At 38.0% G+C, this 21167-nt stretch overlaps 1 protein-coding gene across 4 annotated transcripts in view; it reads left to right on the forward strand.

The window, feature by feature from the left end:
• Window positions 1–21167, forward strand: part of MAEL (maelstrom spermatogenic transposon silencer) — a 74347-nt gene that overhangs the window by 38216 nt on the left and 14964 nt on the right. For all 4 annotated transcript variants that reach the window (XM_069547938.1, XM_069547920.1, XM_069547928.1 and 1 more), the window contains 3 exons: window positions 6528–6652; window positions 7389–7443; window positions 7563–7704. In XM_069547938.1, the coding sequence (XP_069404039.1) occupies window positions 6528–6652; window positions 7389–7443; window positions 7563–7704 (322 nt within the window). The remainder of the gene's footprint in view (window positions 1–6527; window positions 6653–7388; window positions 7444–7562; window positions 7705–21167) is intronic.

The following is a 21167-nucleotide window of genomic DNA, read 5'->3' on the forward strand; positions in this document are numbered from 1 at the left end:
CTGATAACCTTACAGGGATTCTCTTAATGTTATTTGTTGCTTTTCCCTTGTTACTTTTAATATTTTCTTTTTGTCTTTTATTTTTATCAATTTGGTTAACATGTGTCTTGGCACATTCCTCCTTGGGTTTCTGCTGTACATGACTGCTTCCTCAACTTGGGTGACTTTTCCATAATAGGGAAGTTTTCAGATATTATATCTTCAAATATTTTGTCAGGCCCTTTCTCTACATCTTCTTTCAGGACACCTATAACATGAACGCTAGTGCGTTTACTATTGTCTCAGAGTTCTCTTCAACTGTCCTCATTTCTTTTTATTCTTTTTGTTTCTTTATTCTGTTCCACCGTTCTGTCTTCCAGCTCACTTATCCATTCTTCTGCCTCATTGATTTTTGCTATTGATTCCTTCTAGTGTATTTTTCAGTTACTGTGTTTCCTACTCTGTTTGGTCTTTATATCATCTGGCCCTTCATTGAACATTTCTTGGTGTCTTTCAGTACATTTCTTGTATCTTGGTCTGTGCCTCCATTCTTTTTCCAAGATTTTGGATCCTCTTTACTGTCATTACACTCAGTTCTTTTTCAGGTAGACTGTCTGTCTCCACTTAGTTTTTGTTGTTGTTGTTCCTTCGTCTGGAACCTATTCCTCTGTCATCTCACTTTGTCTCACTTTCTGTCTCTGTAGTCGCATTGGCTACAGGATTGTAATTCATTTTTCTTCTGGTGTCTGCCCCCTGGTGGTTGGAGCTGGGTCCTGTTCCTCTGGTTGGCAGGGCAGTGGCAAAGATTGTGTTTAGAGGCAGCTCTGAGCTCAGGAAGATCCCCTGGAGAAGGGAATGGCAACCCACTCCAGCACTCTTGCCTGGAGAATCCCATGGAGGGGAGGAGCCTGGTAGGCTGCAGTCCATGGGGTCACAAAGACACTGAACTCAGGAAAACTTTTAAGCAGCTTGTCTGCTGAGTAGGGATATGTTCCCACCTTGTTTATTTTTTGGCTTGAGACATCAGCACTGGAACCTTCGGGCTGTTGGGTGGGGCTAGGACTTGGCATTACAATGGTATCCTTCAGGACAGCTTACAGCAGTGAACATGCCCCAGAACCTTTGCCACCAGTGCGCTTGTCCCCACAGTGAGCCACAGCAACCCCTGCTTTGCAGGAAGATCCTCTAGGACTAGCAGATAAGTCTGGCTGAGACTCCTATGAAGTTGCTGCTTTTCCACCTGGGTCCTGGTACACATGATATCCTGTGTGTGCTCTCCATGAGGTTTCTGCTTCCTTCCAGCCCTCTGGAGCTCTTGCAGCAAGCCTTGCTAGCCTTCAAAGCCAAATGGCTCTGGTGGCTCTCCTCCCAATATCAGGCCCCTGGACTAAGGAGCCTGACACGAGGCTCAGAACTATCACACCTGTGGGAGAACTTCTGAGATATAATTATTTTCCAGTTTGTGCTTCACCCAGCTGGCAGGTATGAGATTTGATTATTTTGCACATGTGCCCCCCCCCCATCTTGTTTTGGTGGGGTTTTTTATGTTTTTGGAGGTAGAATTTTTTTTTGGAGAGGTTCCAATCCTCTTTGTTGCTAGTTTTTCAGCAGTTAGTTGTGATTTTTAGTGTCTCCTGCTGCTGCTAAGTCACTTCAGTCGTGTCCGACTCTGTGCGACCCCATAGACGGCAGCCCGCCAGGCTCCCCTGTCCCTGGGGTTCTCCAGGCAAGAACACTGGAATGGGTTGCCATTTCCTTCTCCAGAGCATGAAAGTGAAGTCACTCAGTCGTGTCCCACTGTTAGCAAGAGGAAGTGAACTCAGGTCCTTTTACTTTGCCTTCTTGTCTGTGCAGAGAAACTAATCTCAGTATTTTGAGTATATTTATTACTTTTGTTTTTTTGCAAGGAAAATACAGTATTTTCACAAGTGTTTGGCATACCTCATGAGTGAAAAACAACTGTATGAAGCAGATGATGATAAATATCTATTTCTGGCCTACAGGAGACATCAACCAAATTATTAATTAACTACTCACAATCTCCATAACTGTTTAGAATAACATTCTAAAGTAAAATAGCCCAGTATTAATTATAACCTATTTTAGTTATTAATTTGATACATGAATCTTGGTATTCAATTACATTCCCATTGTAACATGAATATTAAAAATCATCGTGTAATATTATAAATTCTTATAAGCTATGGGAAATATAGTTTTTTCTTTCTTTTTTTTTCAAGCATCCTGCATCGAACATAGACTGGCGATGCGTTTCTTACATGATAGTATACATGTTTCAATGCCATTCTCCCAAATCATCCCACCCTCTCCCTCTCCCTCAGAGTCCAAAAGTCCGCTCTACACATCTGTGTCTGTTTTGCTGTCTTGCATACAGGGTCATCATTATCATCTTTCTAAATTCCCTATATATGTGTTAGTATACTGTATTGGTGTTTTTCTTTCTGGCTTACTTCACTCTGTATAATCGGCTCCAGTTTCATCCATCTCATTAGAACTGATTCAAATGTATTCTTTTTAATGGCTGAGTAATACTCCATTGTGTATATGTACCACAACTTTCTTATCCATTCATCTGCTGATGGACATCTAGGTTGTTTCCATGTCCTGGCTATTATAAACAGTGCTGCGATGAACATTGGGGTACATGTGTCTCTTTCAATTCTGGTTTCTTCGGTGTGTATGCCCAGCAGTGGGATTGCTGGGTCATAAGGCAGTTCTATTTTGAGTATATTTAAATCTTTGAATCATTTTGAAAAGAACTGACAGCTTCATGATATTCTTTATGTTTACACAGTTTTGACCAGAGACATATTAATGCCACTGGCGTTAGTTTCTGCAAAAATTCCCCAGTTAGAAATGTTTTAATATAGAGCTACTTTTTTAAATGTGTAGTTCTTTATAATAAAGTCTTAATTTTCTCTATAATCTTTATCTTATTAGCTATAGCTTATCATTTTTCTTGCTAATTATATTAATAGATCTCAATTATATTTTTCTCAGCAATGAAATTGATTTTATTTAAAAATTATTCTCTTTAGTATTTTTTAAATTGAATCAAAATTATATTTTCTACTTGTTTATTTTTTGTTTTGGTTTTATCCCACCTTTGCTAAACTCTGAGGTTTTTAGAAAGTTCCTTATATTTGTGAAATGACTTCTTCTAATCTGTATCTTTTATTTAAAACATTTAAAACCTGTTTGTCCTAGTGTGCTGGCTGTGAAGATTCTAATCTTTCACCAGTGAGTATTCTGTTTGCTGTAGTTTTTCTCTGTCTTTTAGTTTTGGTATATACTCTTTATCAGGATAAAGAGTTCCCTTTTGTTCCCAGTTTCATTAGAGGTATCAGTTGCATATTTTAATGAATACTCTTTCTGGATATCAGATGATTTGTGTCTTTTGTTTATATGGTGATTTACTAATCTGAAAAACTAACCTTACATTCCACAAACAAACCCAGCATTTTCACTATATAACTTAAATAAATTGCTGGATTCGATTTGCTAATATGGGTTGATCAAAAAGTTCCTTTGATTTTTAAAAAGTAAAAATAAGGGACATGTTTTTCATTTTCACCAAGAGCTTTATTAAGCAGTGATTCACCATTTTTCCCACTAACTTCTACCATTTTTCAGCAACTTCATAATTCCATTTTCCCAAAACTTTTTACCTTTTAGAACAAAGAATTGTTCCAGGTGCCTTTTACACCAGGGAATTGGAATTTTTTTTCTTTAAAAGAAGTTTGTAAAGATCAAAATAAGTGGGAATTTGAAGGTGCAATGTCTAGTGAGTATGGTGGATGAATCAGAACTTCCCAGCCAAGCTTTATCAGCTTTTGCCTGGTCATCAAAGAAACATGCAAAACTTGTGTTATCCTGATGGAAGATTATATTTTCTTTTGGCTAATTCCGGATGCTTTTCATTGAGTGCTGCTTTCAGTTGGTCTAATTGGGAGTAGTAATTATTGGAATGAATCATTTCATTTTCCAGAAGCAGCTCATCCCTTCCAGTCCCACCATGTACACACCATCACCTTCTTTGGATGAAGATTCGCCTTTAATGTGGTTGGTGGTGGTTCATTTTGCTTGCTCCATGATATCTTCCACTTACATTATTGTACTGTATCTGCTTTTTATCACCCATCATAATTTATTCTGAAAACGAAATGTTTTTGCTTTAAGGAGAGAATTGCATTCAGAAATATGATCAAGAAGGTTGTTTTTTTTCCCCCTTATGTGCAGCCCAAACATATTTAATAAAAGCAGTTACCATAGTGCTTTGATTTTCAGTGGTTGAGTTGGATATTTTGAGTATGTCACTTATCTCCCATGTGGAATAAAGTTCATTGTTCTCAATGCCTCAGTTTGCTTGCTGTCACCTTCACCTGGTCTGCCCAACCATGGAGCATCGTCCAGCAAGAAATCTCTACCATGAAACTAGGCAAACCACTTTTGACATATTTGATCAGTCACAATACCTTTTCTATATACTTCACAAATATTTCTTTGCACTTTAGTTGCATTTTTACCTTGAAATAATAAAGCATGTTATTCTGAAAATGTGGCTTTTTTTCCTTCCATCTTCAATATTAAAATGGCTTCACAAAAATTCAGCAGCTTTGGTAAACTTTTTAAAATGCACACTGATATGACAGCTGTTACGATACAATGCAACAAAACTGTTTTGAATGAAGTTAAAGACACCTAAGCACTACCAGAGCCATTTTACAGAAAAACCAAACTTTTTGGACAACCCAGTAGTTTGTTTTAGGATTTTTGCATTCATGTTAAACCTGAGGTTAATCTTTATTTTCTCATCAAGGCTGTTTTGCCGTTCTAAAATGGTTTGGGAAATGTATTTTGAGTTTTTGAGTCTACATGTGTTCTTTTTTATGGTTCTGTTTAAGTTATCAGTAATTTTATTTCCTTGAACATAAGAAGCCGTGTTTTTTAAAGCTTTATGTTTGTTAACTCTGTTATGGGGATCTTCTTTTTTTGGATATATTTTTGTAGTCTGTTTATCTTGATGCTCAGTCACGTATTCAGCTCTTAATATGTGTGGTCATTTTTGAGTGCTGAACAGTAGCTGTAACTTGGCACACATGCAAAGAAATCATCAGTAAAGTTTCTAATGGGCTTCACAGCATAAACAGTGGAGGCCAGAAGACAATTGAGTGTTTTTTTAATTTATAAATTTTTATATATACACAAGTAATTCTGGAGTAATATTTTAAATTCTTACTAGCTCTAGGTCTGTTGAAATCTCAGTTTCTCAGTCTCTGTATCTCTTCTAGGTTTGGTAAATGCCCAAATAACCAACAAACCCAAATGCCAGATTCAGCTCTCTAGGATTTCTTCATTGTAAGATTTTGGACTTACAATTCCTCTCTTCATTTATGTCTCTGCAGTGCCTTCAAGCAGGTGTTTGATGTGTGCCATCTTTTCCTTAGTCTTTCATTATCAGAACTTGAACTCTCCCTGTATTATCTTTTTAATTGGCTACACGGCGCTGCTTGAAGGATTGAAGCCAGGGCCCCATCAGTGAAATGCTGAGGCCTCATCACTAGACCACCAGAGAGTTCCTAGCATTCTTTTTCTTAATAGTTTCCAATTTTATGTTGAAATTCGTAATTTGATCTCATCAAATAATAAGCATGATTATTTAAAATCTGTGTCCAGAAACTTGAGCTTCTGGACTTGATTTTGTCTTTCAACTTTGTCTTGGTTTTCACTCTTTGTTGTGTGAGTACCTGGTTTATTCGTATAGATTATCTGGGAAAAAAAAATGGTTTAAGGTAGTTTGAGGTTGATATTTCTCTTCTAGAAATGATTTATGATTGCTTTTTCTAGACACCAGGGGTCTCACAAACCAGGCCCCCAAAGCTGTCTGAAACACACTTCTTAGCCAGTAAACTTCCTTTTAAGGAATTAGGAAATGACTCCAGGGTAAAAACTGCCTCCAGAATTAGGCTGACCTCTTTGACTTCTTTGCATTTTGATAACCTCTCTTTGCATTTGATCACCTCTGTGGCTTATTTTGCTTTTGACCTAATAATCCCTTGCTAGTGTAGCTGTTTTCCATATCTTAAATTTTTGTGGGAAGTTGTATTACTTGGTCTGTATTTTACTGGAAGTGGAAATACCATTTTACAACCTTCTAAAAACCAATCATTACTATCGAGTCTCCAGCCTTTCTAATAAAATATTGATGAACGGCGGCATAGAAATGGTGAAAACACTGCTGCTTTCACTTAACAAGCCTGGGCTTGAGTCCTGACTCCACTGTTCACCAGCTGTTAATTTATTGTTAACTTCTGTGATTCTCAGTTCTCTCTTCTCTAATATGTATATTACCTATTTTATAACATTATGGGATAAAATGTGTAAAGTACCTGACCACAACCAGGCTTGATATAAGTACTTAAATACAAGTTACCCACTACTCCTTCCTATACCCATCCTTCTATACCTAATCCATAATGTTTGTCTTGGTCAAATTTTAACTCTACCTACCTTTTTATTTCCTTCAGGTGATTCCAGTCACAAGATTCCTATTTCACACTTTGAATCTGGGCATGACCAAGCAACTGTGTTACAAAATCTTTATAGATTCATTCATCCAAACCCAGGGAACTGGCCACCTATCTACTGCAAGGTAATTTCAACATAAGAATTTCTTTTAAAGTCATCTACTTGGAGCCATGAAAGATACCCAGAGAAAGAACTTTTGCCTGTGTCTTAACTGTGTATTAAAATATGTTCATTTTTAGTTGCTTTGAATGTAATTAGGTATGTATAATGCCTTTTCTTCTACATTTCTCTAATATTGGAGGGATTTTGAAGACTGCAGTAACTGAATATATTTCACCTTTGGTAGATTTCATGTTTATAGTTCCTCCTTCTGAAATACCTTCAATATCTTTTTACCCCGAAGGACGGATTTCTAGTTGGTACACCTGTCACTTCCAGGCAAGAGTACCATTTATTCAGAACTATTTTTGTAGTAATTCCTTGATCTTCTTTATGTAATTTTATTCTTTGTTTTGTGTAAATTCTTTCAGGTTCAGTGTAGTAGAATTGGCTTTTAACCTTACTGTTTTATTAATAAAACAGTAAAAATCAAACATTTCTAACCATGAACACAGATCTCACTTGCTGTTCATAAAGTTATTAACAATGCTTTATGAACATAACTGGTTATTATTAGCAGTATTTTCTAGTATATGTTACCCTTTTTTTTTTTTTTTACCGTTCTCATTTAGTTTTCATGGACTCTTCAGCCTTTCCCTTCCCCTTACCCATCCTCCCTCCCACAGTTTGAAAGGGCCTTATTAATTGCAAGTAACAGAGGATAGAAGAAAATACAAGTAAAATTTTTTTCCCTTCTTTAGTCTGATGATAGAGCCAGAGTCAACTGGTGTTTGAAGCATATGGCAAAGTCATCAGGTAAGTTAAACTGGGTCACTGCTCAAATGTATTTTAGTATCTGTGTTTCCATTTTGATGTACATGTTCTGTGTTCCTGAATTCACTAATTTTATGTTTGTTTTTATTTACCAATGGAAGAAATCAGACAAGATCTAGAACTTCTCACAGTAGAGGATCTTGTAGTAGGGATCTACCAGCAAAAATTTCTGAAAGAGCCTTCTAAGACCTGGGTTCGGAGCCTCCTAGAGGTGGCCATGTGGGATTATTCTAGCAACACAAGGTACTTATGTCATTTTATGATGATAATACTGACTTTTTTCTGAACTGAGAAATACAGTAGGATTAGGTTGTGCCTTTTAAAGCATGATTTGCCTATGAAACTTTGGAATCATTGTATTTCCTTGAATATAAGGTTTCACTGATTATAAGATACATTGTTACCTTATCACTAAATGCAAAAAACAAAATACCAAATAAAATGACAGTGTTTATTCATTTAGAGTGTCCGTATTGATGAAAGTATATAGTATCTATTTAAATAAATACTGTTACATAGTCTTCTTATAAGAAATATGAAAATAAAAAGTATTTTTTATTTTGATATTTTAGGCTTACAGAACATTTGGAGGACTCTAGTACAAGGAAATTGTATATACCATTCTCAGATTGTAATTGTTAATATTTTAATATGTTTATAAAAATAAACACTTTCTTTTCCTCAACCACTTAAGAGTGAGTTGCCTTTTCACCCTGAATATCAGAAATGTAGGTAAGAACAGGTACATGTGTGTTGCCACAATACAGTTATCAAAACAGTATATTACCATTGCTACAGTTATTTCAGTTCAGTCCCTCAGTTGTGTCCAACTCTCTGCGACCCCATGAACCGCGGCACACCAGGCCTCCCTGTCCATCACCAACTCCCGGAATTTACCCAAACTCACGTCCGTCGAGTTGGTGATGCCATCCAGCCATCTCATCTTCTGTCATCCCCTTCTCCTCCTGCCCCCAGTCCCTCCCAGCATCAGGGTCTTTTCCAGTGAGTCAGCTCTTTGCAGGAGGTGGCCAAAGTATTGGAGTTTCAGTTTCAGGATTAGTCCTTCCAGTGGACACTCAGGACTGATATTTAGGATGGACTGGTTGGATCTCCTTGCAGTCCAAGGGACTCTCAAGAGTCTTCTCCAACACCACAGTTCAAAAGCATCAATTCTTCAGCACTCAGCTTTCTTTACAGTCCAACTCTCACATCCATACATGATTACTGGAAAAACCATAGCCTTGACTTAGACAGACCTTTGTTGGCAAAGTAATCTCTTTGCTTTTTAACATGCTGTCTAGGTTGGTCATAACTTTCCTTCCAAGGAGTAAGTGTCTTTTAATTTCATGGCTGCAGTCACCATCTGCAGTGATTTTGGAGCCCCCTAAAATAAAGTCTGACACGGTTTCCACTGTTTCCCCATCTAAGTGATGGGACCAGATGCCATGATCTTCGTTTTCTGAATGTTGAGCTTTAAGCCAAGTTTTTCCCGCTCCTTTTTCACTTTCATCTAGAGGCTCTTTAGTCCCTCTTCACTTTGTGCCATAAGGGTGGTGTCATCTGCATATCTGAGGTTATTGATATTTCTCCTGGCAGTCTTGATTCTGGCTTGTGCTTCTTCCAGCCCAGCGTGTCTCATGAGGTACTCTGCATATAAGTTAAATAAGCAGGGTGACAATATACAGCCTTGACGTACTCCTTTTCCTATTTGGAACCAGTCTGTTGTTCCATGTCCAGTTCTAACTGTTGCTTCCTGACCTGCGTATAGGTTTCTCAAGAGGCAGGTCAGGTGGTCTGGTAGTCCCATCTCTTTCAGAATCTTCCACAGTTTATTGTGATCCACACAGTCAAAGACTTTGGCATAGTCAATAAAGCAGAAATAGATGTTTTTCTGGAACTCGCTTGCTTTTTCCATGATCCAGTGGATGTTGGCAATTTGATCTCTGGTTCCTTTGCCTTTTCTAAAACCAGCTTGAACATCTGGAAGTTCATCTGGAAGTTCACAGTTCATGTATTGCTGAAGCCTGGTTCAGAGAATTTTGAGCATTACTTTACTAGCATGTGAGATGAGTGCAATTGTGTGGTAGTTTGAGCATTCTTTGGCATTGCCTTTCTTTGGGATTGGAATGAAAACAGACCTTTTCCAGTCGTGTGGCCACTGCTGAGTTTTCCAAATTTGCTGGCATATTGAGTGCAGCACTTTCACAGCATCATCTTTCAGGATTTGAAACAGCTCAACTGGAAATCCGTCACCTCCACTAGCTTTGTTCGTAGTGATGCTTTCTAAGGCCCACTTGACTTCACATTCCAGAATGTTTGGCTCTAGGTGAGTGATCACACTGTTGTGATTATCTGGGTCATGAAGATCTTTTCTGTACAGTTCTTCTGTGTATTCTTTCCACCTCTTCTTAATATCTTCTGCTTCTGTTAGGTCCATACCATTTCTGTCCTTTATCGAGCCCATCTTTGCATGAAATGTTCCCTTGGTATCTCTAATTTTCTTGAAGAGATCTCTAGTCTTTCCCATTCTGTTGTTTTCCTCTATTTCTTTGCATTGATCACTGAGGAAGGCTTACTTATCTCTCCTTGCTGTTCTTTGGAACTCTGCATTCAGATGCTTATATCTTTCCTTTTCTCCTCTGCTTTTCACTTCTCTTCTTTTCACAGCTATTTGTAAGGCCTCCCCAGACAGCCAGTTTGCTTTTTGGCATTTCTTTTCCATGGGGATGGTCTTGATCCCTGTCTCCTGTACAGTGTCACAAACCTCTGTCCATAGTTCATCAGGCACTCCTTCTATCAGATCCATTCCCTTAAATCTATTTCTCACTTCCACTGTATAATCATAAGGGATTTGATTTAGGTCATACCTGAATGGTCTAGTGGTTTTCCCTACTTTCTTCAATTTCAGTCTAAATTTGGTAATAAGGAGTTCAAGATCTGAGTCACAGTTAGCTCCTGGTCTTGTTTTTGCTGACTGTATAGAGCTTCTCCATCTTTGGCTGCAAAGAATATAATCAACCTGATTTCAGTATTGACCATCTGGTGATGTCCATGTGTAGAGTCTTCTCTTGTGTTGTTGGAAGAGGGTATTTGCTATGACCAGTGCATTCTCTTGGCAAAACTCTATTAGCCTTTGCCCTGCTTCATTCCATACTCCAAGGCCAAATTTGCCTGTTACCCCAGTGTTTCTTGACTTCCTACTTTTGCATTCCAGTCCCCTATAATGAAAAGGACGTCTCTTTTGGGTGTTCTAAAAGGCTTTGTAGGTCTTCATAGAACCGTTCAACTTCAGCGTCCTCAGCATTACTGGTTGGGGCATAGGCTTTGCCTTGGAAACGAACAGAGATCATTCTGTCGTTTTTGAGATTGCATCCAAGTACTGCATTTCGGACTCTTTTGTTGACCATGATGGCTACTCCATTTCTTCTAAGGGATTCATGCCCACAGTAGTAGATATAATGGTCATGAGTTAAATCTACCCATTCCAGTCCATCTTCATTCGCTGATTTCTAGAATGTCGATGTTCACTCTTTCCATGTCCTATTTGACCACTTCCAATTTGCCTTAATTCATGGACCTGACGTTCCAGGTTCCTTTGCAGTATTGCTGTTCACAGCGTTGGACCTTGCTTCTATCACCAGTCCCATCCACAGCTGGGTATTGTTTTTGCTTTGGCTCCATCCCTTCATTCTTTCTGGAGTTATATCTCAACTGATCTCCAGTAGCATATTGGGCACTTACCAACCTGGGGAATTCGTCTTTCAGTATCCTATCATTTTGCCTTTTCATACTCTTCATGGGGTTCTCAAGGCAAGAATACTGAAGTTGTTTGCCATTCCCTTCTCCAGTGGACCACATTCTCAGACCTCTCCACCATGACCCGCCCATCTTGGGTGGCCCCACACGGCATGGCTTGGTTTCATTGAGTTAGACAAGGCTGTGGTCCGTGTGATCAATACTGTTGTCTAATCTGAAGGCTGTATTCATATTTTGCTAGTTCTAATAATGTCTTCTGTAGCAAAAAATAAACACCTGGGGTCCAACCCAGGATGACATGTTACATTTAGTTATGATGTCTCTTTAGGATCCTTTTAATCTGGAATTATTCATCGATCTTTGACTTTGGTGGTCTTGACCTTTTTGAAGAGTGCAGGCCAGTCACTTTGTAAAATTTTTCTCAGGTTGAGTTTGCTTATATTTCCTCGTGGTTAGATTGCAATTGTGTGTGTGTGTGTAATTATTTTTAATTGAAGGATAATTGATTTACAGTATTGTGTTGGTTTCTGCCAAACATCAACATGAATCAACTATATATGTATATATGTCCCCTCCCTCTTGAACCTGCCTCCTTTCTATCTCCCCGTCCTACAGGTCTAGGTTGTTACAGAGCCTCCGTTTGAGTTCCCTGAGTCGTACATCAAATCCCCGTTGGCTATCTGTTTTATATACTGTGATGTATATTCCCATGTCACTCTCTCCATATATCCACTCTCCCCTTCCCCCCCTTCCTCCATTGCATAAGTCTGTTCTCTGTGTCTGTGTCTTCATTGCTTCCCTGCAGGTAATTTCATCGGTATGAGGCTGTCTATTTCTAGCAAGAGTACCTCAAAAGTGATGTCTCTTCTCAGATGTGTCAGATGTGGAGGCATCTGATTTTAATCTCATTACTTGTAACTTTGATCACTTGCTTAAGGTAATGTCTGCCAAATTTTTCCATTGAAAAGTTATTCATTTTCACTGTACAATTAATATTCTGTTGGGAGAGTCTTTGAAATTTGGTAGATTATCTATTCTTTAATATTTAATCTGCTGGCTTATCATCTGCTAGTCAGTTATGACTATATTTGTGAAATAGTGGTGCTCTAATTTGGTTGTTGTTTCCACATTTATTATTAAAGGAGCTTTTCCTTTTTGCTGACTTTTTTTTTATTTATGACTATGGACTTACATATTCCTAGTATCTTATTCAGTGAGCTGTAATGTCTTATTAACTTATTTTTTGCTCAGATTGGTTTCTTTATAGCCAGTGGTTTCTTTGTTGTTCGGAGTTTGAGTTTTGTTATTGTCAAATTTTACAATGCTGCCTCCTTCTTTGAGTGTTTCTTTGCTTTTCCAGCTCCAATTATTCCAGGTTCATCTTTTACTTTCCCTTCCTGAGCTTTAAATTAGCCCTTTATCCAAGGAACCCTGATTCTGTTTAATGGAGGAGAGTATTTAGGAGATAGAATCTGGGTGCTAGGTTTCATTCCTACTAGAGCATCTTCGGTTCTAGCTCTCCTTAGTGGAGAGAGCTAGGAAATATATGTATGTGTACTACCCTTGCTACACATTTTTAAGTGGCTAGACTCACCTGCCGACTCCGTCCTCCCTTTCCTCCTCCCTCTCTGTCTTCATCTCATCCTGAGTTCATACATAAACCTGCAATTGCCATTTAAAACCATAGCGTTCTCTAGTTTTCCATTTTTGTATTGCTTTTCTGCGTGGAAAAACCTGGTGCTCAACAGAATGTATTAGGTTGTTGTAAAATTAAGTGATACCACCTTTTAAAAAAAGACTTATTAACAGTTTAGAATCTTTTTTTCAGTTTTGTTAGTCAGAGATTAGTCAAAAAGTTATTGGTGAGGGACTGGTGGTCCCGTGGTTAAGACCTCATGCTCCACCACAAGGGGCACAGGTTTGATTTCTGGTCAGGAAGCTAAGATCCCTCATGCTGCAGGATATGGAAAAAAAAAAACTATTGGACTTTGTTCTTTTTTTTTCTCCTTCACTGTGGTTAAATTATTCATTTGAAATAGTTTATTTGCTTGCTTTATTTCAGTTTGGTTTTGCCCATATTTGTTGGTTTTATTACATTTTGAATGAGTAGTACATTAGGACAGTTCAAACAAAACAGTTCAGTCTAGTTCTGTAAAATTTCTTTAAAATGTTAGTCACTCGGTCATGTCTGACTCTTTGTGACCCTGGGGACTGCAGCCCACCAGGCTCCTCTGTCTTTGGGATTCTTCAGGCAAGAATACTAGAGTTGGTAGCCATTCCCTTCTCCAGGGGATCTTCCTGACCCAGGGATCAAACCTGGGTCTCCTGCATTGTTCTGTAAAGTTCCTTGGATTGCATTAAATACATAAACTAACTGGAGAACTGAAATCTTTATATGTGAATTCTGTCCAAGGACAGGAGATGTCTTTCCATTGTTCAGATCTATGTTTGGGTCTTTCAAGTTTGTTTTAAAATTTTTCTTACATAGATTGTGCCTATCTGAGTCTGGTGAGTTTTTGTGGGGTGATAACTTTGTTTATTCTATGCAAGTTGACTTGATTAGACTTTCTAACTTTAATTGCATCAGTTTTGGTAATCTGTACTTCCCTAGGAAATGATTCATTTTATATAGGTTTCCAGACTTATTTAAGTCTGCAAACTAAGTCTCTTATAATTTAAAATTCCTCGTTTCATTGATTTCTTATGTATTTGTGCTTCTGCTTTCCCCTTCTAAATCATACCTCGTGCATTGTCTTTTTTTTTTTTTTTTAAGCGGCAGGATTTCAGTTTATTAGACCTACTAATGTTTTGTTCTCTTCCTCATTCATTTCTGTTTTTGTATTCTTGGTACTTTGTGATTCTTTGTTTAGATTTGTGAGCTCAGTGTTAACCTTTTTGAGTTTTTAATTGATAAGTGTTTAGTGGAGTGAATTTTCTCAGACATTGCTTTCAGTGCATCCCATAAGTTGTTGACATAGCATTTTGTCTTTTTTTTTTTTTTTCAATTCTGTAGTTCCAGCTCTCTTTAACCAAAGAGTTACTATGAGGCTTTTAAATGTCCAGATGGAAAGAAAGCCTTTCTGATTTTTTGTTAGTAAATTTTAGTGTCTTTGCATTTTGTTCAGAGTATTGTTTATAACATTTCTACCTTATGAAAGCTACCAGTGTTTTGCAAATTAAATAATCAATTTTTGGACTATTTTGTGGATAGAACAATATGTATTTGTCAGGGTGCAACTTTTGACAAATAGCCATAAGCTCTACATTATTATGTCATTTAAGCTGCATTACCTCTTTATGTTTTTTGTCTGCTTGATCTGTTTTATATTGAAAATGGGGTGGTCTCATTACTCTTGTTTATGTCTGTGTCTTAGGACATCTCCTATAGTTATAAATGGTTGCTGTGTTATTTGACGCCTTTACAGAAAATGTTTGCTGAATCTTGATATAGTAGATTGATCAAGGGCTCTTGGGAATGACAGTAACTGTGTTCTTGCATGCTTAAAACTTTTTCCATTGGTTTGCATTTTATTTCCTTGAGTTTTTAAAAGATACAGCTGTACTGTATTGCTTTATGTTGTTTTTTAGAAGTTTGGTCATTAAATTCTCTTGATTTTTTTAAAATCTTTTTTGCCTGGAGACCTTAAGAATGATTTTTTTCATCTTTAAACTCTAATAGTTTTTTAAGAAATTTATTTATTCATTCATTTATTTTTTCTTGTGCTGGGTCTTTATTGCTGTGTGTGGGTTTTCCCTAGTTGTGGTGCACAGGCTTCTCACTGTGGTGGCTTCTCTTGTTGCGGAGCATGGGCTCTAGGGTGAGTGGGCCTCGGTAGTTGAGGCCCATGAGCTTAGTTGCCCCACCACATATGGACTCTTCCTGGACAGAGACTGAACCTATGTCTCCTGCTTTGGCAGGTGGATTCTCCATCAGTGTTCCAGCAGGGAAGTCCTAAGGTCTAAGTTTCACTGGGATATTTCCCTGAGTTCATTATTGCAGGTCAGTTTTCCAAGCTCTTGCAGAATCAGGTCTTATTTCTGAATATTTTTCTTAGATTGTAGTGTAATATTTTTTTCTATTTCATTTTTCTTAAGGATGTCCGATATGTGTATGTTTGGTCTATTTTACCTATCTTTCATTATGGTCACTCTTTCTCACCCCTGTTTCATCTTTCATTAATCTCTTATTCTCATGTTAGTTTTCTGTTTCCTTTAGTTTTTCACTTAACTTCTCATTTGAATCTGTTCTTCCTTAGGTAGTTTGAAATTCAATTATTTTCCTATATGATTTTTCTTTTCTGAGTTTTGTCAACCCTTATGTCTTATTTTTGAAGTTTCTTATTTAGGCCATGTTTTCATATCATCAGGATTTTTGTTTGAGGATATTTAATTCGTATATTAATAACAGTGTAGAATGTGTGTGTGGTCGCTAAGTAGTGTCCAGCTCTTTGCAACCCCGTGGACTGTAACCCTCCAGGCTCCTCTGTCCATGGGATTTCCCAAGCAAAGATACTGGAGTGGGTTGCCATTTCTTTGTACAGGGGATCTTTCTGACCCAAGGATTGCACGTGCATCTCCTGCATTGGGGGTGGATTTTTTTGTTGTTTTTTACTACTGACCACGTGCGAAGTCCTTGTTGTCTTATGGTGTTATGTTACAGTTTTCTTCTCCTTTATGTTTTTCTTTTTGGGCGGAGGGGAGTTGGGCATGAGTGAGGGTAGGGAGAGTTATCAGAGACTGTGATTCTCGTTTTCTGTTTGCTCCTGCAGTGGCTTTGTGTTTTTCTTGCATTTCTTGGACAGAGGTGGTTATTTCCGGTGGTTTGAAATGTACAGTTTAAATGGTCCCTCTTCTGTCAGTGTAACAAAGTATGGTTTCTTTGAATGCAATGTCGGGGTGTGGTTATGTCTTTACTTTTTTTTTTTTCTTCTGCTTTCCTTGTTCTGAAAAATATTAAGTTTCCCCCCTTTGCTTTTTTACCCCTCACACAATCTCTGAAGGAGTTTTTCCTCTTGCCTTCTGCTGCCCAGAAACATTGCCTTCCAGGCTGCCTTCCAGAGTCTTCAGGCACTTTTAAGTCCCTTTCCTGTAGTCAGTGCTTTGATCTCTCCAGGATTCTGAATATTTATGGACCTCCTCATTGTGGGAATGATTATGATTTAATCTTGGGCTCTTCATTTCCCTTCTCTCTTCCCTCATGTTTTCTGGGCTCCGCTCTCTATATGACGTTATGTAAAGGCTTGGGTGTGAACTTGAGAAATGACTCCATTGGAAATTAAGAGGTGGTTTTTTTTTTTCCCTCTATATATAGGTAATTGATGCTTGTGGTCTTATAATGTTCTCTTAGTTATGCTGCAGGCCTGTACTTTGTTTCATTTATTCTTGTTAGGCTTTAAGTTTATGGATGATGTATTAGGATATTTAGATTTATGTACCATTGCATCAGCCACTCGCTAAAGTATGCCTAAAATTTCATATCCAGAATCATTGTCTGTGTTGTTATACTTTATTGTCTCTGTGCCATCCAGAGTGGTAGTGCAGCATTTCTTAAAAGATAACTGCACTATTATCTCAGGACTTTCTACCAAGCCAGTGATAGATACCTTTTATGCAGATTTTGATGCTGGTTCTTTCTTGATCTTGTGAGATGGTATCAATGGAATATTTCAGAGACAAATCAATATTTTCTCAATGGTTTATTGACTAAAATTTTGGAAGATTACAGTTGTTAGATTATCAAGAATAATAAGCAGATATATATGCAAACCAGAAACAGAGTCACAGATACAGAAGGCAAACTAGAGTGGTTACCAAAGGGAAAGAGGGTGGAGGAGGAAGAAATTTAGGAGTATGGGATGGTCAGATTCAAACTAATATATACATAATAGATACATAACAAGGATATATTGTATAGCACAGGGGATTACTATACCATTATCTAGTAATAACCTGTAATGGAATATAATCTGTGAAAATACCAAATCACTATGCTCTATACCTAAAACTCACACAATATTGTAAATCAACTATACTGCAATAAAAATTAAAATACTACATATGACTGCTTTGAAAAATAAATTTGTACTTGTTTAGGCAATTTCAACTATTTCTAGACTGACAAATAGCAATTGTAGAATACTTTACTTTGTATGTTGCATTTCACCTTCAGTTAAACTGTGAAAAAATCATTTTAGAATTGAAGAAACAGAGTTGAGTCTCAGATTACATACGGGCTGCAACAGGAATAGTGTAACTTGGGTGTAAGGCGTTCTGGGGGCTCTGTGCCATGGGATCCTATTAAAGACAGAACCATTACATAGGACTTTGAGCACAGTAATGATACATTTCTTTGGAAAGGATGGATCTGCCTTTTCCTGAGCTTCATAATATCGTATGATTCTGAATACATATAATCAGAAGATTCCAAATAGTATCTTACAAAGGAGTTCTGGTTTTAGTGGACAATAGAAACTGTTGTTAGAATCTGTTAGTTAATATAAGCTGATAAGACTCAGTTCATATAAGCTAGATATGACTCATTTCAAACACTGCTCTTAAACTTCTTAAAGTTTATTAAAATTTGTAATAAATTTTTGATAAATATTGTCTCTACCTCCAGGAGAAATGGGTGGGTTTTATATTGGTGAAATTGAATATAGTTACATAAAAACATTAGCAAGAGTCTTAAACAGGCTGTTAATGAGTATCATGTTATTTTGAAGGCTAGAGTATTTATAACTTTTATAAATGCCCCCCATTCTCCTTGTTGCTTCCTGTCATAATTGTCCTTTGAATAATTCACTGTGACCCGCTGACTGAAACAAGGCAGCTTTTATTTAATCAACAAATATTTATTAAGCATGTCCCAGTAAGTGTCCTAGGCACTTACCAACCATACAGTGGTGAGTGAGATTAATATGCTCTCTGCTTTCATGCAGCTCACACTTAAGAGGGAAAGAGGAACATCCTGTAAATAAAAAAAGAAAACAACAGTGGTTTTAACTGTAATCAGTGATAAGGAAATCAGCAGGGTACTATACTAGGAAATACTGTGCAGAAAGGTAGACTGCTTTCTAGAATGTTAAGGAGACTTTTTTGATAATTTAACATTAAAGCTGAGATCTTAAGCAAGAGGAGAAAAGCAGCCTTGCTAAAAATAGAAGGAACAGCATCCTGAGCAGAGGGTTGCAAAGACCTTGAGGTGAAAACTTGGTGTTTACTGAAAGCTGTTAGACAATCTGTGTGTGCCACTGGAGAGTTAGTGAGCAAAGGGGAGAATTCATAAGATGAGATTGAAGCAATAAGCAAGGACCATAAAGATAGGGCCTTGTTAGCTAAGGGAAGGAATTTTATCAAATTAGGGAATCAACAGGATTAGCTAAGATTTCTAAAAATTTGTGAGTATTTAATGGATGTATTAGGAGAGGTCAAGAAAGAAGGTATTGAGTCTGTAATTATTAGTCATTTCTCTGGTCCATGTAAGAAATGGCTTGAACAAGGATGATGACAGTAAAGTTAGAGCTGAGTAAGTAGCTATCAGATTGGTCGAAATCCGTGGACCTTGCTGATGGGCTGGGTACAGGAAGAGAGGATGAAAAGAGGAAGACCTGAAGACAGTTCACAGGTTTCTAGTGTAGACCTCAGAGCAGAGGAGGAAGTGAAAGAGGAGCAAGTTTAGAATATGTTGAGGCCCTGGTGAGGCAAGTTCTAGAAATAGTATGTAAGCAGCTGGTCGTTCTGGCCTAGAACTCAGTGGAAAAGTTTGGATAATGTCAGCATTCGTTTCACTGTATTTCAGGCACTGTTCTGGATACTGAAAATGCAATGAAGAGAGCCAAATCCTCTGCCTAAATGGATCTTACAGGGTATAGATGAGATCATCTAAGCAGAGGATGCAGAGAGAAGAGGGCCCAGCACAGAGCCCTCACAAACTCAGACATTTTCAAACTGGGGAGAGATTGACTTTTTGATCTTGTAGAACCTTTCAGCCCACAGTTGCTATCTGTGTAAATCATCATAGCCGATCATCAGTGTTGATGAGGGTTGAAGAGATGAAGAGAAGACCTAGGATTATAGATGCAATGATCTCACAGATCTCATTGGGGTGCTTGTTGGTGGGGCAGAGATGCTAGCTTGCTTTGGTTCCCTGGGTTATCTCATCCTTTTGGGTTGGGAGTTGTGATCCTCCTGTTGCTGTTGAGTTGTGTCTAACCCTGCGAACCCACGAATTGCAGCACTCCGGGCTTCCCTCTCCTCTGTCTCCCTGTGATCTTCCTGTGTGGACCTTTCTAGGCTTTCCTTCAGTGTCTGATTGTCCTTGGCTCTGTTCACATTTTAGAATGTGGCTGCAAAGATGAATATGTGCTCTGTGTTGTCCACTGGGGACTGTCAACTGACCAAGCTTTGCTAAGGGAAAGCAGACACAGGAGCTGGTTGTAAAGCTGGAGGTGGAATCATAGCTTCCAGAATCCTGAGGGTTTTACCCTGGTTTCAGCACCCATGCCTGCTGCCTGGTTCTCCAAGAACAGGTCACTTCCGTGAATGGAGTCGGGAAGTTAACTGTTCTCTGTGCAGGAGAAGTCCAGTCTCATAGCTTGCCTCTGCTCTCTGGCCAGGGACATGTCCGTGAGTTCAGAGCTTCTCCAGAGGTCCATAGGTCGGTTAGCGTCTGTGCTGCCTATTCCGTGAGTACTGAAGGCTGGGACTTCGTTTGTCTAGGTCCATCAGGCATCACTCCTTCATTTACTTTCTGATCCCCACAGATCTGTTAGACTCTCTTCCTTGGAGGCCTCTTCCTGTTTTCTCCCTTATTGTGGGCATCCACTACTATGACTGTTTGACTTTCATTTTGATAGGGTCTTAAGGGCAAGAGGAGATAAATTTAGGCATCTTGAACCAGAAGCATTCATAGTTTTAAGAGGTGCAGTTTTCTATTTTGACATCACTTTAGAAGCTTTTTTTTAGTCCAGTTTGAGGTTTTGATATTTAACAAATACAGCTTTTGTATATAAGGCATGAGACTAGGTTCTATAGGAAACAAGGGAAAGAGTAACAGGGTTGCTCTTGCCCTCAGAGTCTCCTGCCTGATAAGAGCAGTAAAGCACATTATGCATGAGTTATATATGATAATTTCTGAAAATCCTTAAAGACTTTCAAAAGATTATGATAAACCGCATGAGGGAGGAATTGCTTCATGTATTTAATATATGAAGTACTTTATAGAATAAATGTTTTATTTGCTTCTTCTGGAAAGATGGATAGAATTTCTGTGAGCAGAAATTTGGGTTAAAGGGAGGACCTTTCCAAAAGAATAACATGACTGAGCAGTGATTCAGGGTTGAAAACATAGAGAGTCTGATTGAGAAAAAAACAGTGACAGGTTTGACTAGAGTGGAGGGCATCAGTAACTGTCAGATGATGGTGGTTCCTGGAAAAGGGAAAGGCAGGCCTATCCTTGAGAAGGAGGAAACTTAGCCCTGAAATAAGAGGAACAGAGATCATTGAGACCTTGAGATATCAAGGGAAGAGTGTAAAAGTCCTCTATGCTGTGCATAATTTTAATGGATAAGATAGTTTGAAACTTCGGGAGTGAGGTGCAGGCTTAACAGACATACTTATGATCTTATGTTATTACTTTAGAGAGGAACTTCATGAAGGAAGCACATTGGAAATGTATTAAAGTTGCAGCTAGATTTGAGGTTGCATAATTCATATTAGCATAACAGTATACAAAGTTTGGATTATTGACAGTTTTTAGAGTGAGTAGTCCTTTACTAGAAAATACATTCATCTTTTGGGATAATTTGGAGGAAGATCAGTAAGTATAAATAAACCAGATCAAAATAATGTCCTTTTTAACAGTATGATGAGATTTGGAGACATTTTTCCCTGGAGTCAGATTTTTCTGGGGTTTCTGTTTGTTGTAGTTTGTTTTAATATTGGGATACATT

Source organism: Ovis canadensis, chromosome 1 (assembly GCF_042477335.2).
Source record: "Ovis canadensis isolate MfBH-ARS-UI-01 breed Bighorn chromosome 1, ARS-UI_OviCan_v2, whole genome shotgun sequence".
NCBI classification, from domain to species: Eukaryota; Metazoa; Chordata; class Mammalia; order Artiodactyla; family Bovidae; genus Ovis; species Ovis canadensis.